At 41.2% G+C, this 24,840-nt stretch overlaps 1 protein-coding gene across 2 annotated transcripts in view; it reads right to left on the bottom strand.

Moving 5' to 3' along the window:
• Positions 1–24,840, bottom strand: part of wrn (WRN RecQ like helicase) — a 100,689-nt gene that overhangs the window by 73,025 nt on the left and 2,824 nt on the right. The window contains exons 2-10 of one of the 2 annotated variants that reach the window (XM_078533433.1): positions 21,737–21,847; positions 19,291–19,406; positions 18,474–18,619; positions 16,332–16,480; positions 12,986–13,135; positions 11,568–11,598; positions 9,257–9,368; positions 6,895–7,339; positions 5,058–5,135 (exon numbers count right to left, since the gene is read on the bottom strand). In XM_078533433.1, the coding sequence (XP_078389559.1) occupies positions 5,058–5,135; positions 6,895–7,339; positions 9,257–9,368; positions 11,568–11,598; positions 12,986–13,135; positions 16,332–16,480; positions 18,474–18,619; positions 19,291–19,406; positions 21,737–21,811 (1,302 nt within the window). In that variant the 5' untranslated portion in view covers positions 21,812–21,847. Of the gene's footprint in view, positions 1–5,057; positions 5,136–6,894; positions 7,340–9,256; positions 9,369–11,567; positions 11,599–12,985; positions 13,136–16,331; positions 16,481–18,473; positions 18,620–19,290; positions 19,407–21,736; positions 21,848–24,840 lie in introns of those variants that run through there. The other variant, XM_078533502.1, reaches the window with a different exon arrangement.

The raw sequence follows: 24,840 nt of genomic DNA, 5'->3' as shown, positions 1-24,840 counted from the left end.
TCATCCGTCTCTTCTCCAAGGGGAACAACCCCAGCTTCTCCAATCTATCCTCCTAACTGAAGTCCCTCATCCCCCGACCCATTCTCGTAAATATTTTCTGCACTCTCTCTAATGCCTTCACATCTTTCCTAAAGCGTGGTGCCCAGAATTCACAGAATTACAGAGTTGTTACAGCGCAGGAGGTGGTCATTTGGCCCATCACGTCTCACCGACTCTTCGAATGAGCAATTCCCTTAGTGCCATTCTCCTGCCTTCTTCCCGCAATGCTGCATGTTCTTCCTTTTCATATATCAGTCTAATTTCTTTTAAAACGCTTCTATTGAATTTGCCCGCACCACGCTCTGAGGCGGTGTATTCCACACCCTAACTACATGCTGCGTAAAAAAATCTTTCCCTCATATCACTTCAGCTTCTTTTGCCAATTACTTTAAATCTGTGCCCTCTCGTTCTCACTCCTTTCACGTGGAAACAGTTTCTCCCTATCTACTTTGTCCAGGCCTCCAAAATTAGACACAGAATTGGACACAATATCCAGTTGAGGTCGAACCAGTGTTTTGTAAAGGTTTATAACTTCCTTGCTTTTGTACTCTATACCTTGTTTTATAAAACCCAGGATCCCGCATGCCTTTTTAACTACATCTTCAACCTGCCCTGCCGCCTTCAAGGATTTGTGCACATATACCCTGAGGTCTCTGCATTCCTGTACCCCCTTTTGAATTGCATCCTTTACTTTATATTGCCTCTCCTCATTCTTCCTACCAAAATTATCACTTCACATTTCTCTGCATTAAATTTCAACTGCCATATGTCTCTCAAAGTTGCTAATTTTGGAATTCTCTACCCAGAGAGCAGTGGAGGCTGGATCATTGAACATATTCAAGGCTGAGTTAGACAGATTTCTGATCTATAAGCGAGTCAAGGTGGGTGGGGGGGCACAGGAAGGAAAGTCGAGGTCGAGGTCACGATCAGGTTAGCCACGATCTTACTGAATGGCAGAGCAAGCTTGAGGGGCTAAATGGCCTACTCCTGCTCCTATTTCCTATGCTGTTACGCCATTCCATCAGCCAATGTCCTCTTGAAGTCTATCATTATCCTCCTCACAGTTTGCAAACATTCCAAGTTTGATATCAGCAGCAAATTTAGAAATTCTGTCCTGGACACCGAAGTTTAAGTCACAAATATATATCTAGAAAACCTACTGCTGACCCCTGAGGAATACCACTTTGAGTCCGAAAAACAACCATTACCGCTATTCTCTGTTTCTTGTCACTCAGCTAACTTTGTATCCATGCTGGCACTGTGGCTTTTATTCCATAGGCCTCAATTTTGCTGACAAGCCTATTATGTGGCACTTTATCAAATGCATTTTGGAATTTCAGGTACACCATACCAATCACATTACTTTCATGAACCCACTCTGTAGCCTCGTCAAAAAGTTAAATTAAGTTATTTAAAAACAGTTTTCTCTTAACAATCTGGCTTTCCTTAATTAGTCCACATTTATCCAATTCACTGTTAATTTTGTCCCACATTATCGTTTCTAAGAGCTTTCTCACCACTGAGGTTAAAATGACTGGCACGTAGTTGCCAGGCTTATCCTTACACCCTTTTTTGAAGGGTGTAATATTTGCAATTCTCCAGTTCTCTGGCACCACCCCTATATCTAAGGAGGATTGGAAGATTATGGGCAGTGTCTCCACAATTTGCACCTTTACTCCTCAGATGCGACCCATTCAGTCCAGCTGACTTATCAAATTTAAGTACAGACAAACTTTCTAATCCCTTGTCTTTATCAATTTTTCGCCCATCCAACATCTCATTTACCTCCTCCTTTACTATGACTTTGGCAGCATCTTCTTCGTTGGTAAAGACAAATGCAAAGTACCTCGGCCATGTCTTTTGCCTCTATGCACAGATCCCCTTTTTGGTCCCTAATCAGCCCTAGTCCCTCCTTTTACTATTTCTATGCCTTTGGAAGACTTTTGGATTCCCCTCTATGTTAGTTGCCAGTCTCTTCTCACTCTCACTTTGCCTCTCAAATTTCTTTTCTCGCTACCCCTCTAAACTTTATATAATCAGCCTGATTCTCATTGTATTATCGATACCTATTAGCTGCACCCTTTTCCTACTTCAGCTTACTCTATCTCTTTCATCATCCAGGGAGTTCTGGCTCTGGTCCTACCTTTCCCTCTCACGAGAATGTACCTCGACTGAACCATCTCCTCTATAAAGGCTGCCCATTGTTCCATTACAGTATTTCCTGCCAATCTTCAATTCCAATTTAACTGGGACAGGTCTATTCTCAACTGGCTGAAATAGACCCTCCTCCAATTAAGTATTTCAACACTAGAATGCACCCTTTTTCTATTGCTAATCTTAACCATATATTACTATGATCACTATTCCCTAAATACTCCCCTACTAACACTTGATCTACTTGGCCCACTTCAATCCCCAGAACTATATACAGCAATGTCTCCTTCCTCATTGGATTGGAAATGTATTGATCAAGAAAATTCTCTTGAACACTTCAGAAACTCTTCCCCATCTCTGCCCTTTACACTATTGCTATCCCAGTTTATATTAGGATATATTAAAGGCCCCATTGTCACTACTCTATAGTTTGTGCACCTCTCTCTAATTTCCTTGTAAATTTCCTCCTCTATATCTTGCCCACTAGTTGGTGGCCTACAGAATACACCTTGTCAGGTAATGACACCTCTATCGTTCTTAGTTCTAACCAAATAGATTCTGTCATTGGCAGCTCTGGGACATCCTCTCTATAACATTCCCTCAATCAATATTGCCACCCTTCCTCCTTTCTTTTATTCCTTATCATTCCTGAACAGCTTGTGTTCAGGGATATTTAGTACCCAGCCCTGCCTCTTTTTGAGCCAGATCTCTATTAACACCATGACATCATACTCCCTTGGGGTATTTGCACCTGCAGCTCATCAACCTTATTTATCATTCTCCATACATTTACATACATGCACTGTGAAGCTGAATTAGATCTTAGTGTATTTCCTCTTCGTCTGAACCCACCTATTACCTTACTATTTCTTACTCTAGTGCTGTCTCTCCCAATCCTTTGTCCACCTAATGCTACATCCTGGTTTTTATCCCCCTGCCAGGTTAATTTAAACTCTTCCTGACAGCAGCAGCAAACTGCTCCTTGAAGACATTAGTCCCAGCCCTGCTGATGTGCAACCCACCCGGTCTATACAGCTCCCGCCTCCAGCAAAGATATGCTCTAGCAAGTAAACAATGGGTTGATGGCCATCTTTCTCTGCTATAAGTTTCAATGACTCCTTTTACGAACTGAGCTTTCCCCCATCCCCTCTCCACCAGCCCACCCTCCACACCTCCCCAGGTAGCTGGGTACAGCTGTGTAGCACAATTAAAATTCTGACTCAATGACAATTTGTTTTCTTTGCCTGTGTTCAGCTGTGAAGTGTGGAAGGAAACAGTCTACTCTGCAGGGAGACTGCAGTTAACACCCTTCCTTGAAGAGCAGTTCTCTATATGGCCTGCTAGTGGGCCATCTGTGCCAGTGGCCAGGTGAAGCAGCCTAATTCAAGTTTCCACATTCTGGTGGGAATCCTTCACTATATCCAAAAACACAGTACATAGGAAAACTTAGCTGCCAGTTCAGTTAGAATACCACTGCATCAACGCCCAAGGGAAAATGACTTCTGCATTGCAGTTCTGCCCCTATGTATAACTTTTACTTGGGTGCCATCTAGTGGGTATCTGTAAATGAGCTGCTTGTAAATTCAGCTCTGAATTGCAATGCTCTGTCAGAAAACATTCTTTCCCTCCTGAATACCGAAATTACCTACAACTGTAATCTCAAATTACTGGGGTTACCCAAGTCATAAACATTTGCTCAGATGTGCTTACCCGCTACGGCTGTTCAATAGTTAGGCAAGGAAAAGCTTTACAGACACCACCAATTCTGCAAAACTGGAAGATACAGCAAAGCTGCGTCAGGCTTGTGGATTCATTTAAACCTGACAGCACCCTTAATATACTGGTGTGAACAGAGAGTGCATGAGTTATACTGCTCATTTAAAAAAGTTTTGAAAAATAGGAGCACAATTTACTTTGTGCTCTAGCAGTGATCCCTGGTCAGTCAGTTCTTTTGAGTAACTAAGGAATAACAATGGAGCCTCGTGTAATCCAAGTGTTAAGAATGCATATTAAAAAGTTAGGCTTCATTACAAAGTAAGACTGATAAAAGGTGACTGGAGCCAGCCATATTAACTCCTGGCACAGCAACAGCATCAAAGCTAAAGAAAGCATAGGATGCAAAATAAATGGCTTTTCAAAGCAGAGGAAAAAAAATGTCTATATCTTTATTGATGATTATCTTCATCTGACAGTCACAGCCAAACAAGATATTTTAAAGAGTGACTCTCTTATGAATAATGAGGAGATGTTAATTGAATACCTCTTTCAAGAAAGCTGGCACAGGCATGAAGGGCCAAATGGCGTCTCTCTGCACCGTAAAATTCTGTAATTTTCTCTAATGTTATGATAACTCCATTGATCCGGAATGTTTTCACACATTTCAACGATAACAAGGTACACTTTCTAAATGTAACAATAGGTACCAAATGGTGATGGTGAGGCCCACAAACTTTCTACTATTGTTAATGTCATTGCTACTGACCATTGAAGGAATGACTTTGGTGGGGCAAGTTGGAGCCTACTCAGCAGACACAGACTTCTAGCATCACCCGAGCCTGAAGGAAGCCGCATGTGATTAGAGTTTCCACTTTTATTTCCCCTTAATAAAATACGTCACTTCCTCTGTTTCCAAGAGAATTCCAAAAAGGAAAGAACTGAGCTTGGACAAATGAGACAAATAGTTTAGCTGACAGGTGGCCACTGAGGTTTCAATGACCTGAGTTATTGTGCTATCTTTGCCAAAACCAAAACAGGAGATTGCAGTTGAGTAGGGTTGGTCAAGTTATATTTTGTTGTTATTGTTGCCATGCCTTCATTCTACATTTCAACATAATTTGACACAATCCTCCACTTTTTGACCTTACCTTGATCATTTCGTTCTCTAGCTCCTCATCACTTTCAATCACATAAGAGAGATCTGCTTCTTCATCAGCATTAGGTGCCTGCGGAATTACAAAACGTGAAATGAAAATAGTGATGTTTTATCCCCCATTATCAACATGTTGGGATTAGCACTGACCAGTTATATAAAAGACGTGGCAGTAAGAACAGGGCTGAAGCTGGGCTATTCTGCAATAACTGGCCTGTTCCCAAAGCTTTTCCATCATCCACAAGACCCAAGTCAGAAAGGGGATGAAATGCTCACCACTCACTTAGATGGGTGCAGCCACACAACACTCAAGAAACATGACACAACCAGGACAAAGTAGCTTTCCTGATTGAGACATGGACATAATATACATACAGAAAGAGGCCATTCAGTCCAACTGGCTCAAGCTCCACATAAGTCTCCTTGACCGTCCCTGATCTAACCCCTTCAGTCTGCCCTTCTATTCCTCTAGCATCCCTTTAAATGCATCCAAGCTATTTGCCTCAACCACTCCCTGTGGCAGCAAGTTCCACATCTAACCATTCTCTGGATAAAGTAGTTTTGCCTGAATTCCTCACTCGGTTTATTGGCGACTATCTTTATATTTATGGCCCCTAACACTGGTTGTCTTCACAAGTGGAAACATCTCTACATCTACCCAACCAAACACCATCATAATTTTAAAGCCCTCATTATGTCACACTCAGCGTTCTCTTTCCTCAAGAAAAAAGCTCCAAACTGTCCAATCTTTTCTGATAGCTATAGCACCTCATTTCCAGTATCGCTCTTGTAAATCTTTTTTGCACCTTCTCCAGTGCCTCTATATCCTTATAATATGGAGACCAAAACTATACACAGTACTGCAAATATAGCCTAACCAAGTTTCTCTACAGACAAATTGTATACTGCTGAACGTTTGGGTGCAAAAGGTCAAGTCAGCCGTCTAACTATAGAATCGTTATCACTACTGCATTTCTTGCTGTTAGGCTAATCTCTTCCCTCTGCCGAACCATCAGTTGGTGCCACTAATATTTATTTGACAGCCCTATCAGAATTCTCATTTTCACTGAAGAAAGCCAGAGCTTCAAATATGTTTCAGAGCAGAAGTTTCTCGGGGTTCACTCTTTCCCTTCTTTCCCTGCGGACAGTCGTCAAACCTTCCTCCTCTGCTGCCAGTTCCTTATCTGTCATCAGAGTGACTACCCTCTCAAACTCTCACTCCATAAAATGCTCTTCTGCCATAACATGTTAAATTGCCTCCATCTCCTTCTCAAGTCCTGAGCTTGCGCAACGTAAATTGGTGGTTCTTGCCATAGACGTTTTGCTCAAGTTAACCTCAGGTGTTTGTTAACTGCCAGATCTTGCAGGAATTGTTACCAGTGTACCTGGCGATGTGCTCAGTGGGAACTCTCAATTATTTCCTCCTCAGGCACAAACCAGTTCCAACTAGTCAGGCAGCCCCCAACTGCACAATATCTAACTAATGTTTGGCTAGTCACCAACTTTCAGTTGACTGGCAGATAACTGCCAACCTGACTTACAGTTACGCAAGTTGATAATTCTTAGCTTGCATTTCAGGTCCATAAAAAACACCATCTATATTCCATGTCCACACGGTGCATTCCCACTCTCACCAAATTTCAATTTTCAGAAGTCCTTACTCCTACTCTGTTTCCAACTTACTCCATTACCAGCTCAATGTGATGTACTCCCAGTTTGGGCCAGCATTTTCTATTTTTGCTTCATTATAAATTGGGTCACTGTCAAGAGAGTTTTATTGTACTAAAGGCAGTGCAATTAATGTTCAAAGATATAACTGCATGATATTTTACCTTGATTGGCAAAGAGGAAATAGCATTTTCCACTGCATCTTCTGCTTCTGCCTGCTGCTCTAACATCTGGAGCTCATATTCAGATATGGGTAAAGACATCAGGTAATCCTCATGCTTATTCTGATTGCTTTCTGCACAAACATCACTCTCATTTTTGTCAATCCCCTGGGGTTCCGAGTATGGCAAACAAGCTACACCACTATTATGTGGATCCAATGGTGAGTCAGTCAAATTACTTTCTTGCTCTACTTCTTGGTAGCTCCCACTTGTATTGTGGACACCTTCTAAACTATTTTCAGAATGATCATTTGCAGCTCGATTGTCTGTATGCAATTCAGATTTTGCTTCTTTCCCCAACTCTGCACTAGTTCCAGGTGTCGATTCAAGCAAAATAGTCCTCAAAGCAGAAACGTTTTCAGAAATGACACTCAAGATATTCGTAGCTCTGATTAAAAAAAAAACAAGTATTAGTACGTGGCACACTAAAGTCAAATGTAAATGCTAACGAGTGTCTGTAATCCTGCATCAATTCTATAGCATTGCTGTCTGGATAAAGACATAGGAAAAGTGCCCTGTTCCTTCCAATGAACTGTGGATAATTTTCACTCAAGTGGACTGTCCCCATGTTATCTAATCTTTTGAGGGAGTTGATTATCCAGAGATAAAACATTAAGTATAAACATTTAGAGATTTTAACTCTGAAATTATGCACTTATTAAAAACATGTGTTTTCTGAAGACAGACCTCCACAAATGCCTTGTCCATGTGGCCATTCACGTGAGAGTCCACAGTGAGTATGGGCAATTTGTATGGGAAACAAAACATCCGTGAATAGCCAGAAGGTATTGGCTTTCAACATTTATGGAGCTAAAAGCAGCAGCTTTGGAGAGATAGAGGTTTTAATTAAGTCTTCTGAAAAATGTTTGGGGATAAATGGAATTTGCAGTGCAAACATTTTGTCAGCCTGGCAGCAACATTTAAACTAGATCTGAAAGCATTTTCACTGAAGATAATTAACCTAATGCAGATATTCTCTTCATACTACATTAAATAAATATTATAATTTCAGGATTTGCTGTTGCTTATGCTTGATACTACTATTTGCTTTTAAGCAAACTCATTATTAGTGGCTCTTGTAATAACATTTGCCATTTACCATGAGAGTGAGCCGTAGCTCAGTTGGTAGCACTCTCGACTCTGAGTCACAAGGTTTCAGGTTCAAGCCCCACTTCAGGCCTTGAGCACAAAATTCAAAGCTGCAAATCCAATGCAGTGCTGAGGTGAGGTATTGTGGTTGAGACATTAAGCCGAGCCCGCCCTGCCCCTTCTGCCCTCTCAGGTGAATGTAACAGATCGCAGGTGCTATTTTGAAGAATAGCATGGGAGACATCACCAGTGTCCTGGTCAATATTGACCTCTCAACCAGCATCACAAAAACAAGATCATCTGGTCATGTTCATATTGCTGTTTGTGGAAGCTTGCTGTGCGCAAATTGGATGCCATGTTTCCTACATTATAACAGTGGCTACAATTCAAAAGTACTTCACTAGCTGTAAAGTGCTTTGGAACGTCCTGTGACGATAAAAAGAACTATATAAATTCAAGTTATCCTCTTGTTTCTATACTATTTACAAATAGACAACCTAGTACAAGGCTACATGAAATCTACTAAGATTACTGTTAGTGGGGCAATTGCAGAGGTAAATACTGAGCGTAGAAAAGGTAGACTTTCCAGTGCTCATTGGTATTCACTAGATTACCCAATTGGGATATTGAAAATTTTCATCGGGCCACATGAGAGAGGAGGGTGGAGAGATGTGGGGGGGTGGTTGTTGAGAGCAGCACAGGGGAGGGAAGGAGTTCTTTTTTTCCCTCACAATCACTTTGCAGTCTCTGATGGAGGCAGTTATAGGGACTTTGCAGTGCATTTCCTTAGGGCACACCCTCCAAACCCACAGCAAGAAAAAAAACGTGGGTGTGTGTCATGGGGCCTCGGAGCCAAGCCCAGGAATGTCCCGGTAGAGTCTCTGCTCCACAGGTGTCATTGCTGCCTCGGAGGAGGAGGGATTCATGACTCCAATCATAAAATGGTACAAAAAACCGGCTGAGGGAGACATAGTAAGGGCTGCAGGCTGCACAAAGCCCACAGGGCGCGTAGTGAACACCCCTGTTCCTAATTGTAAAACCAAATGCTTACTTGCAGAACAGCCATTAGACTACTGAAAAACAAGACAACAGAAGCTGAGGCCCAATCTGAAAGACTGGCTAAAGCAGGCACTTATTTTTGTTTAGGTGCAAAGATGACAACACTATGATTAACAGATCCTCATATGCAGCATCCGATTAGCTGCTCATCACTAACCTCTGCACACCACTAATGAAGGAATCAGGGACCAACTCTGCCAGTTTCTGCATCTCACAGGCAACAGAGGTCAAGTTAGACCTTAAATCAAGGGAAGGAAGCAGTTTCTGGTCTGAAAACACACAAGGTAGAAAATTATCAGTTAGCAGATATTACACCCATATGTCCAGCTCGTTTTTGCCTGTCAACATTAGGCACAATGGTCATTCTAATCTAATACCTTTATTCTTGGGAAAGAAGTGGGAACATCAAAGAAACAAAAATTAGCTCCTTTGATCTTTCACATGGCAGTGTGGGAGAGTGCCCATTTCAGATGCTAAAATACCTGTACAGGGCTCAGTGGATGATCTGAATTCAAACTGCTGTTAATTTGGGAATCCCACAGTGTTAAAGGCACTATTAATTCACAAAAAAGCAATTCTTTCTAATTAAAGCTCCACTTTAGATGGAGGGGTACACTTGCTACTGGGTGCCTGAATCCAGTGGGTAGGTAGCAGATGAAGACAAAATTGATGCGTCAACATATTGCACTTGCACTGTGGGCTTAATTTTTACACGGTATTTTGGATTTTCTCCTTTCTCATTTCCAATTATTTCCTGCACTAAACACTATCCTGGCCTCTGTAACTGACATGCTGAAGCCAACTGTTAAAAGGTGTGCAAGACCAGTTTTGTCCATGGTGGCCATTTTCTATTTCTCCAAGAGAAATGCAAAACCTCCATTTGGTGACTCCACTGAGAATTCAGCAGCGAGCAGCATCAGCATAAACCCAAGTCCTACTGCTCTGTACCATAGTGCTCTGATGCCTCAGTTCCCCACATGGCTTTCCCATTTACTGAAAGTAACTGTACCCTGTTTGGGACAGAACAACGGAATCACCCAGTGGCATTCCAAAACACTGCTAGATTAATAGGTTACGTATGCGCACCTTGAGAATTCTGCATGTAAACAGCACCATTGCGGGGGTGGTGTTTCCACGTGAGCAGCACCCTAGGAATGGAGTCCAGATGGTTTCCAATGAAAGAGATAATCACCCTTCACTGCTCTCTCATGCTAATCAGCCAGAGAAACAGTAGCACTTAGAGGGTGGGAACAGGTCTTTTATTTGTTTTTAAAAATTCATTTCCAGGATGTGGACAACGCTGGCTAGGCCACCATTTATTGCCCTTGAGAAGGTGGTGGTGAACTGCCTTCTTGAACCGCTGCAATCCACATGGTGTAGGTACACCCAGTGCTGTTAGGGAGGGGGTTCCATGATTTTGACCCAGCGACAGCAACGGCAATTAGCTCCAAGTCAGGACGGTGAGTGACTTGGATGGGAACTTTCAGGTGGTGGCGTTCCCATCTGTCTGCTGCCCTTGCCTAAATGGTCGTGGTTGTGGGTTTAGAAGGTGCTGCCTAAGGAGTCTTGGTGAGTTCCTGCAGTGCACCTTGTGGATGGTACACACTGCTGTCACTGTTCATCAGTGGTGGAGGGGCTGAATGTTTTTGGAAGGAGTGCCAATCAAGCGAACAGCTTTGTCCTGGATTGTGCTGCTGGAGCTGCACTTATCCAGGCAAGTGGAGAATATTCCAACACACTCCTGATTTGTGCCTTGTAGATGGTGGACCAGCTTTGTGGAATCAGGTGGTGAGTTACTCACTGCAGAATTCCTAGCCTCTGACCTGCTCTTGTAGCCACAGTATCTATATGGCTAGTCCAGTTCACTTTCTGGTCAATGGTAACCCCCCCAGGATGTTGATAATTACAGATCCATTCAGTGGATATTCTCAATTCAACAAAACACTTGTTCATAAATAGTTTAGATAAATTACCACGTGGCAGCCTGGTGGGGCAGGTTTGGTCATGCTTTGAAATGGAGCAGCAGGTCATACAAACCACCAATCTAGCATCATGATATGCTCTGGAGGCACCTCTTATTGCAGTGACGAAAAGATGATGATTATTATTGCTAGCGTTAACAAGCAAATAAATAGGGGCAAAATTGAAGCAAATAAAAAATTAGAGCATTTGTCAAAAATTGGCCATTTTGATTTACATTACACAAAGATAATGACAATCTAACATAAACATTCAAAAGGTAAGGTAAGAAAAGAGCATCATGCCCTTCAAACCCCACTGGAGTGTGCAACTGCAGCTGCTAGTGATGATAATTAGTCAGGGAGCCAAAAAAAACAGTGGGAAAAAACCTGTGCCAACTTCGAGAAATTCCTTCCCAATGTTATAATGGAACTGAGCAAGCTTAAGGAGATTTTGATTATCAAGTTACGTATCATTTGGGGAACTTATCTAACCCGAACATAACGTACCATTTAACTTTTCGTAAATTAGAAAACCAGCCTGGAGAAAGAGAAAGAAACATAAATGAGTGCAAACTTCGTCAATTATAAAATATTGCCACCGCAGTCCTTCTAATAACAAACTCAGGCTTGATTTACCTTTCTGACATGTGATAATGTCCTGTTTTGAGCAATAGATCCAAAACAGCAAAACATACCACTGGGAATGGAGTACATGAGCCCAAATGCCAAAGCATTACGCAACAAGAAATGTATTTTAAAAAAATACAATGCAATTAATCGCTGGCATGTATAATGCTTGTTACAGGGCTCCAAAATACTTTCAGGAAATCAGATAATTTTTTATTAAATCTTCTTAGTTTCCCCATTGATATTTGAACAATAGTGCTGTGTTATGAGTATACTATACCACAGCCAAGATGGCACTTACTCAACTGGGGACCAACCCCCCACAGTGCTACTCTGAAACCAGCTGTTTGAAGCATGCAAGAGCAGCCTGGACCAATTCCCTGCTCTCCGTTCTCAATTTTCTTCCCCTCACTCTGGTGATGTGCATAGCTTGCTATCTGGCCCACAACACAATTAGCATTAAAGCCTCAATACATGGACAATTTTGGCCACAACTCCGCAACTACTACACGTGCTGTAGCACAACAGCGGTCTTGCCTTTAACTTCAAGGTACGATGTAGGGTCTTTTAAAAATGTTGCTTCCCCACCCTCCCACCGCATTTCTTTTCCAAAAGTTTCCAACACCAATCCCTGCAAATAGGGCACTTGGGTAAACCAGCCTCTGCTAATGACCTGCTTTATTCCACATCCCGAAAGTGTACAAGAACGGCAATTGATAATTCAGACACCAATCTCACAGCGCCAAGAGGAAGTGCCCATGTTCGACACAGTGCCATCAAAGCACCATAAATCAGAAGCATGTCGAGTGCGTGCAAAGTTAAGTTCTACAAATCTCCCAAAAGGTTGTTGAGGCTAGGAGTCAACTGAAAATGTTGAAACTGAGATTTATAGTATTTTGTTAGGTATGGGCATTAGGAGTGACAGAACCAAGACAAATAGATGGAGTTAAGATACAGATCAGCTATGATTTAACTGAAGAGCAGAACAGGCTACAGAAGCTGAACGCCTTACTTTTATTTCTATGTGCCACTCAGTAGCAGAGCATCACCATTAAGCTTCATATACTCCATATACCTCTTTGTTGTTATTTTAGTTATTTTAAAAAGGAAATTAAAAACCAATTAAAAATCTTATACCAAAGCACATAAAAGGCATGTGAATTAACTACTTATTGGTGCAAACTTTATTCATTTTAAAAAGAGCACCTGAGTGAAAGAGCTTTTCAATTAAATAATAAAGAACCGAAATAACAATTATATGGGACAGGGTATTTAGGCTGAAGTTGACATATACATACATAGGCATCGGTTGCTGCATATCGCTGCTGTTGATCACTGAGTGGAAATATATCCCAATTGCTGCAGCGGACAGATGCATCCTTCCACAACTGTTTTCCGCAGAGGTGCTTCACCAACCCATTCAGACTCCACGTCTCTGCACATTTCAACTACAGTGTACCACAGGAGAACAAGTTTCAGAATCAGAACAAATCTTCTGACAGCCTTTGTAACGTAATATCTAATTCAGGTTAGCCTTATGAAAAGAAATCTGAGCATCCACTTTAAAAATGTTGCACAGGTTTCAAGAAAGGAAATATACTGTTGGGCTTCTGAAAACAACCAGACTTTTACCTGATGGGTTATGATAACAGTGCCTATCATCTTCTCAGCTGGTTCATAGGAACATAGCAATTAGGAAGGGTAGGCCATTTGGCCCTTCAAGCCTGCTCTGCCATTAAATATAATTGTGGCTGATCTGGTCGTGGTCTCAACTCTATTTTCCTGCCTGCTCCCTTGTCTATCAAAAATCTGTCTAACTCTACCTTGAATAAATTCAATGACCCAGCCTCCACTGCTCTCCAGGGAAGAGAATTCCACAGGTTAAAGGCCCTCTGAGAGAAAAGATTTCTCCTCATCTCAGTCTTAAAAGGGAGACCTCTTATTCTTAAACTGCATCCCCTAGTTCTAGTCTACCCACAAGGGGAAACATCCTCCTGATATCTAACCTATCAAGTCCCCTCAGGGTCTTATATGTTTCAATGAGATCACCCCTCGTTCTTCTAAACTCCAATGGGTATAAGCCCAAACTGTTCAACCTTTCTTCATAGGATAAGCCATTCATCCCAGCTAAGATCAGAAGCAGACCTGGAAAGGGACTGGAAATATTATATTTTATCCTGGTGCTATTACATTTTTACATCTTGTTGGCATTAAAAACTCAATTCGAATTTCAGGAAGATAGGATTGCAAAACGCTTTTTACAAGAAAGAAAAAGCCCATTGATGTTTGGTGCAAATCAGTCAAGGGAAAGAATAAGAAAGTCTCAATGTCAAATTCGAAGAATTAAAATGAGCTATCAGATGGAAATATCTTGGACATGGACGGTCACAAAGTTCCCACAGCTACCTAATACTGTTCCTTAGTTAGATTTACAAACTTAAGGTTTGTAAGATAGTCTTAGATTTTCTAATGAGAAGCAGATTTACTGGAAATATTGCAAGCTCATAATGTATTTATACGATTCTTCAAGTTCAGTTCACATTAAAAATTGCTAAGGCAGCAATTCTTCCTTCCACTCAGATTTTTCATGAAAAGTATGCAACACAGTTCCGCTTCTCTGTGAGTCCCATCCATTTTAGCTCACCCCAGGTTTAAAGACATTTGACAATAAATGCTGATTATATTTCAGAAAAGCATCTTTTGCTCACTGCAAATGATTTACACAAAGCGATGGAGATTAGGGTCAGGTTAAATGCCAATTTGTGCCAATATCGCTGATACCAATCTCTGATTCGGTATCAAACATTTTATCAAAAAGACTTTTAAATTTTGTCCAACAAAATGTAGCACTTGATCACTTTCCTAATTTTTTTGGCTCACCATTCATATCTTTTTCATATGTCTTTGTGAAGCGTCTTGGGTCGTTTTTCTATGTTGAGGGTTTATATAAATACAGGCTACTGTTTAATATTTGTTCAAAGTATTAATGTTGAATTTCATGCTAACATTTATTTGTTAATGATCTCTCAGCATTCTATCTTAGAACCCATCTTCTATCACACATCAAATCCTACTTGCCCATCAAGCATAGTCTCGCTGACCAATGCTGGTTTCCTGTCCAAGGGATTGAAATTAAAATCTTCATCTTTGTCAAATCTGTAGTTTTGCCCTAACTTATGTCTACAATCCCCTTCAACTTTATATCCCTTTCCACACCCTTCCCGTTCTGCGACTGTGACCTTTCTTGCATTCTGCTCTACTGGTGATGAAGCTTTCAACCACTTTATCTCTTTTCCTTGGAATACTTTATCTCTTTTCCTTGTAAACCCTGCAACTCTCCCAGCTTTTAAAAATTGGATCAAAATGCACATTTTTGACCAAGCTTTAGGTTTGCCTCTCCTAATCTGTCACTCCATGGCATAACAGCCAACCCCCAAATATTCCTATTTGCCTTGGGACATTTTTGTTCATGATAAAACACGCTATATAAATACGTCAACAATGGCTCAGTGTAACACTTTCTCTCCTAAATCAGGTGGTCATATGTGTTTGAGTCCTGGAGATGGGGCTAGAACCTAAGGTAACACCTCAGTGCAGTACTGAGGATGGTGGTCTTGTGGCGTGATGGGTAGCATTCCCTGCCTCTGAGCCAAAAACTCCAGGTTTGAGTCCCACCCAGGGAATGGCCAAGGAAGGTGCATTCACAAAATGCCCAAACAGGTTGATTATCAACCTGCAAATCCTGCCATCACAGGCCATTGGAAGGCGTTAAGAGTGGGAGAGATTCCTAGATAGTCATGTGATGGAAAGAAATTTGGAGCCTCCAGCATCACTATCCAGACTATAACATACATGTGAAAGTGCATGTTGCCACAGCAGCTAGGATTCCAAGTGAACTGTAACACACCCTCGTACCGAGCACGTGTTATATTGGCAAAGGTGGCGTCGTTCAAATAAATGTTAAACCTCCTGCCTATAAAAAATCCCATGAAACAATTAGAGCTAGAGCAGTAGAGTTTTCCTGGTGTTCTGACAACATTTATCCCTCAATCCAACACCAAAAATGAATGAGGATTTATCTCATTGCTGTGTGCAAAACTGGCTTCCTACATAACAGTGACTGCACTTCAAAAAAATTCCTTGGCTTTGAAGCACTTCAGAATGTCCTAAAGATATGAAAGGCAGAGTATAAATGCAAGATCTTTCCTTTTAAAGCTTGTTGTTGCAATGAAAGGACAACTAAAAGGAAGAAGTTTAGCTGACTTCACCACAGTAACGTTGCCGTGATTAAAGATAGACAGGAATTGGAAGCACTGATATAATATGCAGTCAGCAAAAGAAGTGAAACTTGGAAACAGGGTTAATTTAGAAGAATCAGGACTTTCTGATGGGAGATGAGAGTTGGAGTACTTAAACACTGGCCCAACAGAATGTATGTGTGAAGTGCTTATTTGGTGATCTGGATCTGCTATTGTTCAAATATTTTTCTACTGTAAAATCTGAAAAATACTTAAATACCTTTCTTAAAAAGGTCTGTTTGGCTTACAATTGATTTCATTAACTATCTCAGCTCTCAGAAGACTTCAGATCTTGGATCAGTGACATTTTAGCCCACAGTAAAATACAAAATAAATAAGGTTTTACCTTCTGATTAGCCACATCAGTTAGTTCCACAAAACCTTTGAGTTTAATGTCATAGTCCCTCATTAGTTTCCAATGGTCTCCGTCAATTCCAACGCCAACTTTTTTAACTGCTTCATCTTCCAGCAACCTTTTCAGTCCACTTGGAAATCCTAAATCCAAATTCGCATCATCAATATAGATTCAACTCCTCTGATAAATGGCATAGTATTGCCTAGAACGCAACTCTACTTGCTCAATCAGGGGTCCGTGATCCCCTTGGAGTCCAAAGAGGCTTTCAAGGGTTCTGCCATCTTTCAAGAATAAAGATTTTTAAAAGTTTAATTCTGCAAGCAGAATCAACAAAAAAAAAATGAGCGCGAGTGATTACTATTGATTTTAGTGGTGCCCTGTGCGTTACTAAGAATGAGACCTCGAAATCAGTTATATGCTTCTTTTGCCCAACTCCAAAAGATAGGCTTGATTCATTGCACTGTGAGGTTAGTTCCATGTGATGCCACTGCTAATGTTGAAGGAGAGGAGCAAGACCCTGTCTCCTCTCCCACCCAATCCCTTAGTGAGAATTGGCAGCAGGTTATTTTCCCGGTAAGCCATGCAGCACAGGCTCCCCTGGCACCATGTTTAATTTTGGGAAGTAGAACAACAGATTAGTGGAATTTTAAAAAAAGAAAATGCTGGGAACACTCAGCAGGTCTGGCAGCATCTTTGGAGACAGAGTTAATGTTTCAGGTCGATGAGCTTTCATCAGACCTGGGAAAAGTGAGAAATGTAATAAGTTTTAGGTAAGCGTAAGGGATGGAGGGTGGTTGAAGAACCAAAAGGAAGGTAATTGAGTGGAAGACAGGCGAGATTAAATGACGAAAGAGTCGTGGTGCAGGGCCAAAGGGAGTGGTAATGGGACAAGAAAAAAAAGATGTGTTTAGAGGAGATATAAATAGGAGAATGATAAACGGTTGCTGTCATAAAACAAAAACAAAGGAAAAACGAGAGTAAAACCAAATCCTGCAGAGAAAAGTGAAACAAAATGGGGAGCAGTGGTTACAGTCTAAAATTGTTGAACTCAATGTTGAGGAGCGGGCAGTCATGAAAGTTTATATTGGGAACTGAGCCTGGAGTTTAGGCACATATCATATATGATGATCCATCTACTTTTCTGTTGAGTGCAAATTGTTGCTGGTTTTTACAACATGACAGGAGACAATCTTTTAAGAAAAAGCTGTGCTATTTGGAACTTTTTCAACTTGAGAGGGAGGCCTCAGAAGCAAAAAGGTTGAGAACCTCCGGCCTAAGAAATGTTTCATTTTCCAAATCTTTTGCTATTTATTATTGTATCCATTGGGACCTTATAAGTTTCAAAAATTGTATCTACTTATTTCTCACCTTCTTGGATTCTCCAAATCCACGTGATTACTGGCAATTTGTAATCAACCCTCTGACATACGCCTCAGCAACCACCTCAGTTAACAGCACAGCCAATATCATGAACTGACTATGTGGGAGTCACAGTAGTTGGAGGGAACAATAATCTATGCTTTGTGTTCTTCCAAATGTGTATTCTAGAACACAAGTTCTCAACTTAACATCCATTGATGCTGGCTGTATGATCCTCCAACTAGAATGAAGGCTACATTTACTTATTAACATTGAAATTGCTGCTGTGACATTTACTGTCTATAACAATTGGAACAGGGTCACAGGGAGAATATTGTGCCTGGACATTGGTAGGGATTGGTACATTCCAGCTGCTAGTCAAGCTATAACTTACATTTATACAGCAGTTTTAACATCCTAAATCGCTTCACATAGACAGAGGTCAGCCAGGGAGCATTGGAATTGTTGAGTTGGAGTGTATAAGTGGGGAGGACTGTATATAGAATAGATGGGTTTAGTCTGATGGGCTTAAAGTCCTTTTGTTACACTGAGCTTTCTTCTGAACTTTCTTCCTCCAGTGAGCCATGCTAGAACCTGCAAATGTGTAGATGTCAGATAAAGCTAGGGTTGGACTCAGCCGTTAAACTGTTGCTAGAGCTGGTTTATACAGGAAGAGCAGTTGCTTCTGTGAGATACCAAAGGATTGCTAGCACTCACCCACCACTGTGAGAGGAAGGGAGAAAAATAAGTACTAAAAACATATCAAACTCTAACCTGACATGGAAGAGATATGGAACAAGTAGCACTTGTTCGCAGAGGCACACAGTTGAATAAGTGCGACTTTTCCAACCTTTCCTTTTATATATGTCGGAGGCCACTCCATATCAAACCCAATGGCTGATTCCTTTGGAATAGAAGACCTAAGACGAAACAGAAATTATATTTTATTCAAAAAAATACGACTGGCATTTATAATCCCTAAATATTAAAAATATGAAATTAAAATCCACAGTTTTATAAGAGAGAAACTGATCCCTCCTCTTTAAAAATAAAACTGTTAGAAAAAAATAACGAATATTAATATATACGTATTTCCATTTTTGTTACAATTCTAACAGTGCAAGAAATTTGAATTGTTAGCACCTAGGGCTTCTCCTATAGATAAAAGAACTACCCATTTTTGGGGAAGAACGAAGGGGCATATTGCACAATTATTTTACCCACTTACCTATTATTTGTTCTTTTCTGGTCTCCCGCAGATTGTTCAAAAAAGACCAGTTCCCAGACCTGCACCCGCTCAAGCTAACACCTAAAACAATTACAGCAGCCAAATGATGACAGCACCTATTATTTTCTTCCACGCTCTGTGAGAAAACAGTCCATTTTTGATTGATGCCTCTCTGCAGGGTAGAGATTGATATCACTGGTTCATGAGAGTGTGCAACTCTTGGTGAACCAAGCCTTGGAAATAACAACCAAGAGACAATCTAGGCACCAATCATTGTGCTGCATCCAAACCAATGTACAAGAAATATAGGGGTATTCAATTTAGTTTCAGAGACAAAATATAGCTCACTTTCAGAAATCTTACCTTAAATCTTCTGATAGGAAAGAACAGTCATTTGCTTCATAACTGCAGATAATGGATCCAGGAAAGTCCAAGAAGGGAAGTCTGTCCTCCAGAGCATTTTTCTTGATGCAAGAAACCTTGAAAACAAGAAAACCATTTTTTCCTCCTCTGTTTAAATGGACACCTACTTGTCATGCTGTCCAATGAAGCGATATCTCATAGTGTGGAGTTATACTAATCCACTGCCTCACAGAGCAGGCTCCCTACTGATTCCCTACACAGAAATGTCTACTCTCAGCTCCATAACTGGGGTAGCAAATTGCCAAAAGGAAAGAGTGAGAGTTGATTTTACACTGCTGGTTCGGTTAACCCACGCAAATTTTTCTCCTCCCAAACAGCAGCTCAAATAAACAGCAGTAGCAAATGCCTGGAAAAAGGATGTCTGTTTCCTCAACAAAAGAATTATTCATGGTCGCAAAGCGATTTGACCCAGCATAAGACACCAAAAATCACAGTGCAGTTGTTGGGTAATTGGCTAAATCATGGGCAGTTGCACAAATTATTCTCTCAGTCGTACTAAGTTTCTCCCCCTCAACAACACTTCAATTTTTACCAGCTGCTGCTTTCAAGTACTGGGACTCTGCTCCTTTCAACCCACCCGATGGTGAAGCAAATTTCCACCATTCCTAGGAAAGTTAACCAGATTTGTTGGGGAAGATTTAAACTAACATGGTGGGGGGATGGGGAGGAGAAGAGCAGAAAGGAAAGCGTGCTCAAGATTTATAGTAATAAGCTGATGATACAACAGTATAAGATAATAAAAATGAATCCGGAAGAAAAATTGCCAAACCAAGCAGAGAACATCAATGATATCAAAAGGAAACTGAATAGGTACAAAGGTAAATAAATTTGCAGGGCTATAGGAATAGACCTGGACAAATGGGACTGACTGGATGGCTCTACAGACAGCCAGCATGGGTTCAATGGGTCAAGTGGCCTCCTTGAGTAATAGATGACTCTGTGCCTCTACATGTTAAGGAGTGTAACAAACATAACTGGTGAACTGGAATCCTTGAGTAATTTGGTTGCAACTAGGGTCAGAATTAGCAGTTAAATAATCTCAGGTACAAAAGATTCAGATAGGATAAGGAAGGAAGTGATTAGTAATAGGGGTAACTAGGAGCAATATCATAGCACTGGAATATAAGGAACTAAACAGGCAAGTGGACCATGCAGAATCCCTTTGTACAGAACTGAGCAGCGAATGAGAAATGAATCACAGTACTGGGAGCTCATTACTAACTATAGTACATCATACTGATCAAAAACTTGGTCAACGCAATGAGTTTATAGAGTTCAGGAGTTAAAACTCCACCGTTGCCAAGTTGTGAAAGTTATTTTTTTGCAGCCAGCAAGAAATTAATAAAATCTTCTGGATTGGCATTAAAAATGCAACTGGTTCACTAGCATCTTTCAAAGAAGGAAACCTGCCAACCCATTCTAGTCTAGATGTGGCTCCAGTTTCACACCATTGACTGTTCATGTCTTAAGTTATACGAGCAATCGCTTCAGGGAGAGGCAACTAGGGCCAGGCAATTAATACTGCCTTGCCAACTTCCCAAAAACATTTTTTTTTAAATTAACAACAAACAACAGAAAGATGTTAGCAAGAGCTGCAGGGAGAAAAAGTACAAAAAGAGACTGGAAAATGTTCATGAGAAAGAGGAGTTTTTGCTTGAAACAAAACACAAACAATCACTATGTTGCCCCTCCAGTCGAAAAGCAGAGCACATAGGAGACCTAAAGGTAGGGGGACATTTGAGACACAGATTAAAACAGAATTAGATGCAGTGTAGAAATAGCAAGGAAAAGCAATATCATGGGCAAGGACACTTAATTGGATATGGTGAACTTGCAAATGATATTAATTAGGCTGCAACTGAGGAACCCCATTAAAGGACAGATATAGCCAAAGGAAAAGGTATAGAATAGATTCACTGGGATGATTATACTTATGGGTAGAGGCTTAAGAAGTCAGGGTCATAATTGGGAAGCATTCAGAAACGTTTAATTCCTAGAGCAAGCAAGGCCTGAATTTTTTACAATGCTGTATTACTTTCTGTGCAGGAGTATGTGTGTGTGCTGCAGCAGAAACTTTTTCAGTGTCCTTCCTATTAAAGCTAAGATGAAGGCAATATTAATAACAGCAGATGCAATCGTATCTTTCTCTTACTGATCATGTCAATGCATCTTCTTGGTACAAACACATGGTAAAGTTTCACACCCTCTATTTCCACCTTTTGCGTGTTACTATCAAGGTTTAAAAAAAACACCCATTTACTTAGGAAGTAAAATGCAACACCTTGTAATGTTTGCCCTAAACAAATTAAAAATAATGAAGTCATATCTTTCAAACAACGGAGTCATACAAGAGCTGATAGAAAGTTTGCCAGTTATTCCTGTATACCTTCTGTTGCTTTTCATCTTTTTTTATTTCTTCCAAAGCCATCCATTCCGGTAGTTTACGTTGCTCATCAGTCATCTTCTCACCGTTTAATGCATCCTTTTCAAGCTTTTCCTGCCGAGGTACGGAAAAAAATTGTTTTTAATTGACAACACTCTGAAACACGCCAGAGCAGAAGTAGACCATAGGGAAAGATTCAAACACAGAGTACTTAATAATCTCATGTCCCGATTAATTTCTGCCCTTCGCCGATCACCAGGGAATGGATGTCAGATTTCCAGAAATGTAAGAAGTGAAATGCTTGCTTTCTCAAATCATCGTGGTTTTGTCATTTCAATTTTGACTACATATTTTTCAGTATCTCGAATCACTCTCGCAAGAATGCCCCAGAGACAAGTGGATATTCATTTGTACTTGTTCCAAAATGCTTTTACATAGTCTTGAACAGGTGGTTATTTCTGACAGTGGCCGGTGTTTAAGGCTGATACCGATGCTTGATCGGCCTTCGAGGTGAAAATGACCATGTTCATTATCTAGGGTGTGTGGTAGGGTTCCAGTGGGTATGTGGGTGACTGCTAAGGCCAATCTGCCCCAGAAGGTTCTGCTGCAAAGAGGGGCCCAACTCATGTTCGAAGCCTGCCAAAGGCTCCACTTGCTTTGGCAATTCTTGCATGTGTCTCATTGTCTAAACTTAGAGAACTCAAGAGAGTGTGCTGCCCGAGATAATTGAGCCTGTCCACTGCCGACAAGTTCTGATCAAGGACCAAACCGTGGGTTCGAGATAGGGCTTTCCTGCAGCAGGCTGGTACATCACTTAAGATTTCTTCGTGCTCAGAACGCTGAAGTTGCCGCATGCATTGGGGAACAAGACCCCAGCTCTGAACTGGCAGCTAGCATACAGTTATCGCCAAACAGGAAATCGCAAGTATGTCCTTGGAGACCTTGGTCTTTACCAGAAGTTGTCTCAGATTAAGCAACTTCCTATCCATGTGATATCTGATTTCGATGCCAGAATCACCATCATGGAAGGCATGGAAGAGCATGCCGGAGAAAAACATGCTGCAGTGGGCTGGGGTTAGCACGCAGCCCTCTTTAACTCCATTATTAACTAGGAATGGGTTAGAAGACTCACCATAATCTAAGACACGCGGGAACATGCTGCCATACAACTGCCGAACCGCTGTGATGAATTTCTCAGAGCAGCCAAATTTCTCCATTATCTTCAAAAGGCCCTGGTCAGGTGAACAAACATGGTGCAGGAGTCCATGTTAACCTATACAACTAGAAAAGAACTCGCCAATCTCACTCCTTTCCATCGCCTGCAAAATCTTCGCCAGGATCCTTATGAACCACGTAGTGTAACACCTCAAACCAGGATCTGCTGCCAGAGTCAGCATAGTTTCAAAAAAGGTCAAGGAACCACCAATATGGTGATTGCAGTTAGACAGCTCCAGGAGAGATACGGAGAACAGAACATGGACCTCTACACCATGTTTGTTGAGAATGTAAGCGTGGGTTACTAGTACAAACCTGCCAATGCATACTCATTTGCTAAACAATGGGGAGATGGGCATTGTAAGTCAAAACTGACAATAGCCCATCTATCTTCTCTCTTAGGAGCCGTATTATACAACAATAGGGATGTTGTTACCTAATGTTAACAATCAATCTCTATCAGTCTATAACAGACCCAGGCATGAGGCAAGGAAAACCCCAGTGATGGAGAACTTTGTGAACCATGGGTCCAAAATCTCCTTTTCTTCTCAAGCACACTGTTAAGCGATAGAAAGACCCAGTCTGGACACTAGATTACATAGTCTAGGCTGACACTTCAATGCTGCATTCTTAGAGATGCCATCTTCCAGATGGAACAGTAAATCCAGACCTCGTCAGATGGGCATAAAAGATTCAAAGACACAATTTAAAGAAGAGCAGGAGAATTCTCCCAGTGTTCTGGCCAATGGTAGTGCTACAGAGTCTTTTGAATACACCTGAGGATAAGACAGATCTCAGTATAACGCCTGTCTGAAAGACAGCACTCTCAGTACTGCAGTGAAGTAACAGCCTGACTAATGCACTTAATTAAGTTTCTGGAGTGAGACTTGAATCCACAATGTTTTGACTTGGAGAAGAGCATTACCACTGATCTGAAAGACAAGAGAGTTGTCTCCAGCACACAAGTTGTTTCTGTGTCCTGGACTGTTGTCCCGCAGTCTGCAGAAACAGCTGCACAGCCACCAATTCTAACACTGTCTGCTGTGACCATCGAGAAGAAAACAATTGCATTTATTTTAATACCTTTCACACCTTCAGGGCTTCCCTAAGTGCTTTACAGCCAATGAAGTATCACAGAATTGTTACAGAACAGGCCATTCAGCCGTCATGTCTGCACCAGCTCTCCAAATGAGCAACTCACCTAATGCCATTCCCCTGCCTTTTCCCCATAACTTTGCATATTCTTCCTTTTCAGGGAGGTCTAATTCCCTTTTGAATGCCTCAACTGAACCGTCTTCACCACACTCTCTGGCAGTGCATTCCAAACCTTAACCACTCGCTGCATGAAGATGATTTTTCTCAAATCCCTTTTGCATCTTTTGCCAATTACTTCAAATCTGTGCCCTCTCTTCCTCGATCCTCTCACAAGCGGGTACATTTGAATATGCCTTTGAAGTCTCCTCTCAGCCTTCTATGTTTGAAGTGGAGTCACAATATAGGAAACACAGCAGCCAATTTGCACACAAGGTCCCACAAGCAACAATGGGATATTATTAGATAATTTGGGTTAGTGATATCAGTCGGCGGATAAAAATTGACCAGGCCAAATTCACCTGAAACAACACGCTGGGCTTGCAATAACATCTCTTCTGAAAGACAGCATCTCTGACAGTGTAGCACTCTCTCGGTATTGGATTATGCTCAGGTCTCTGGAATAGAAATTGATTCCACAGCTTTGTGACTCGGATGAGTGTGCTGTCCCTGACTTATTCATTGTCTATGGTGTTCAGGGCTTTTAAATCACAGAACATAAACATAAGAAATAAGCAGCAGTAAGCCTCTCAGCCCATCGACACTGGTCCGCCAATCAAAAGGATCATGGCTGATCTGAT

This window comes from Cetorhinus maximus, chromosome 1 (genome assembly GCF_964194155.1).
Source record: "Cetorhinus maximus chromosome 1, sCetMax3.hap1.1, whole genome shotgun sequence".
Lineage (NCBI taxonomy): Eukaryota > Metazoa > Chordata > Chondrichthyes > Lamniformes > Cetorhinidae > Cetorhinus > Cetorhinus maximus.
Note: the sequence above shows the minus strand (reverse complement) of the source record. Positions and strands in the feature narration are given on the sequence as shown.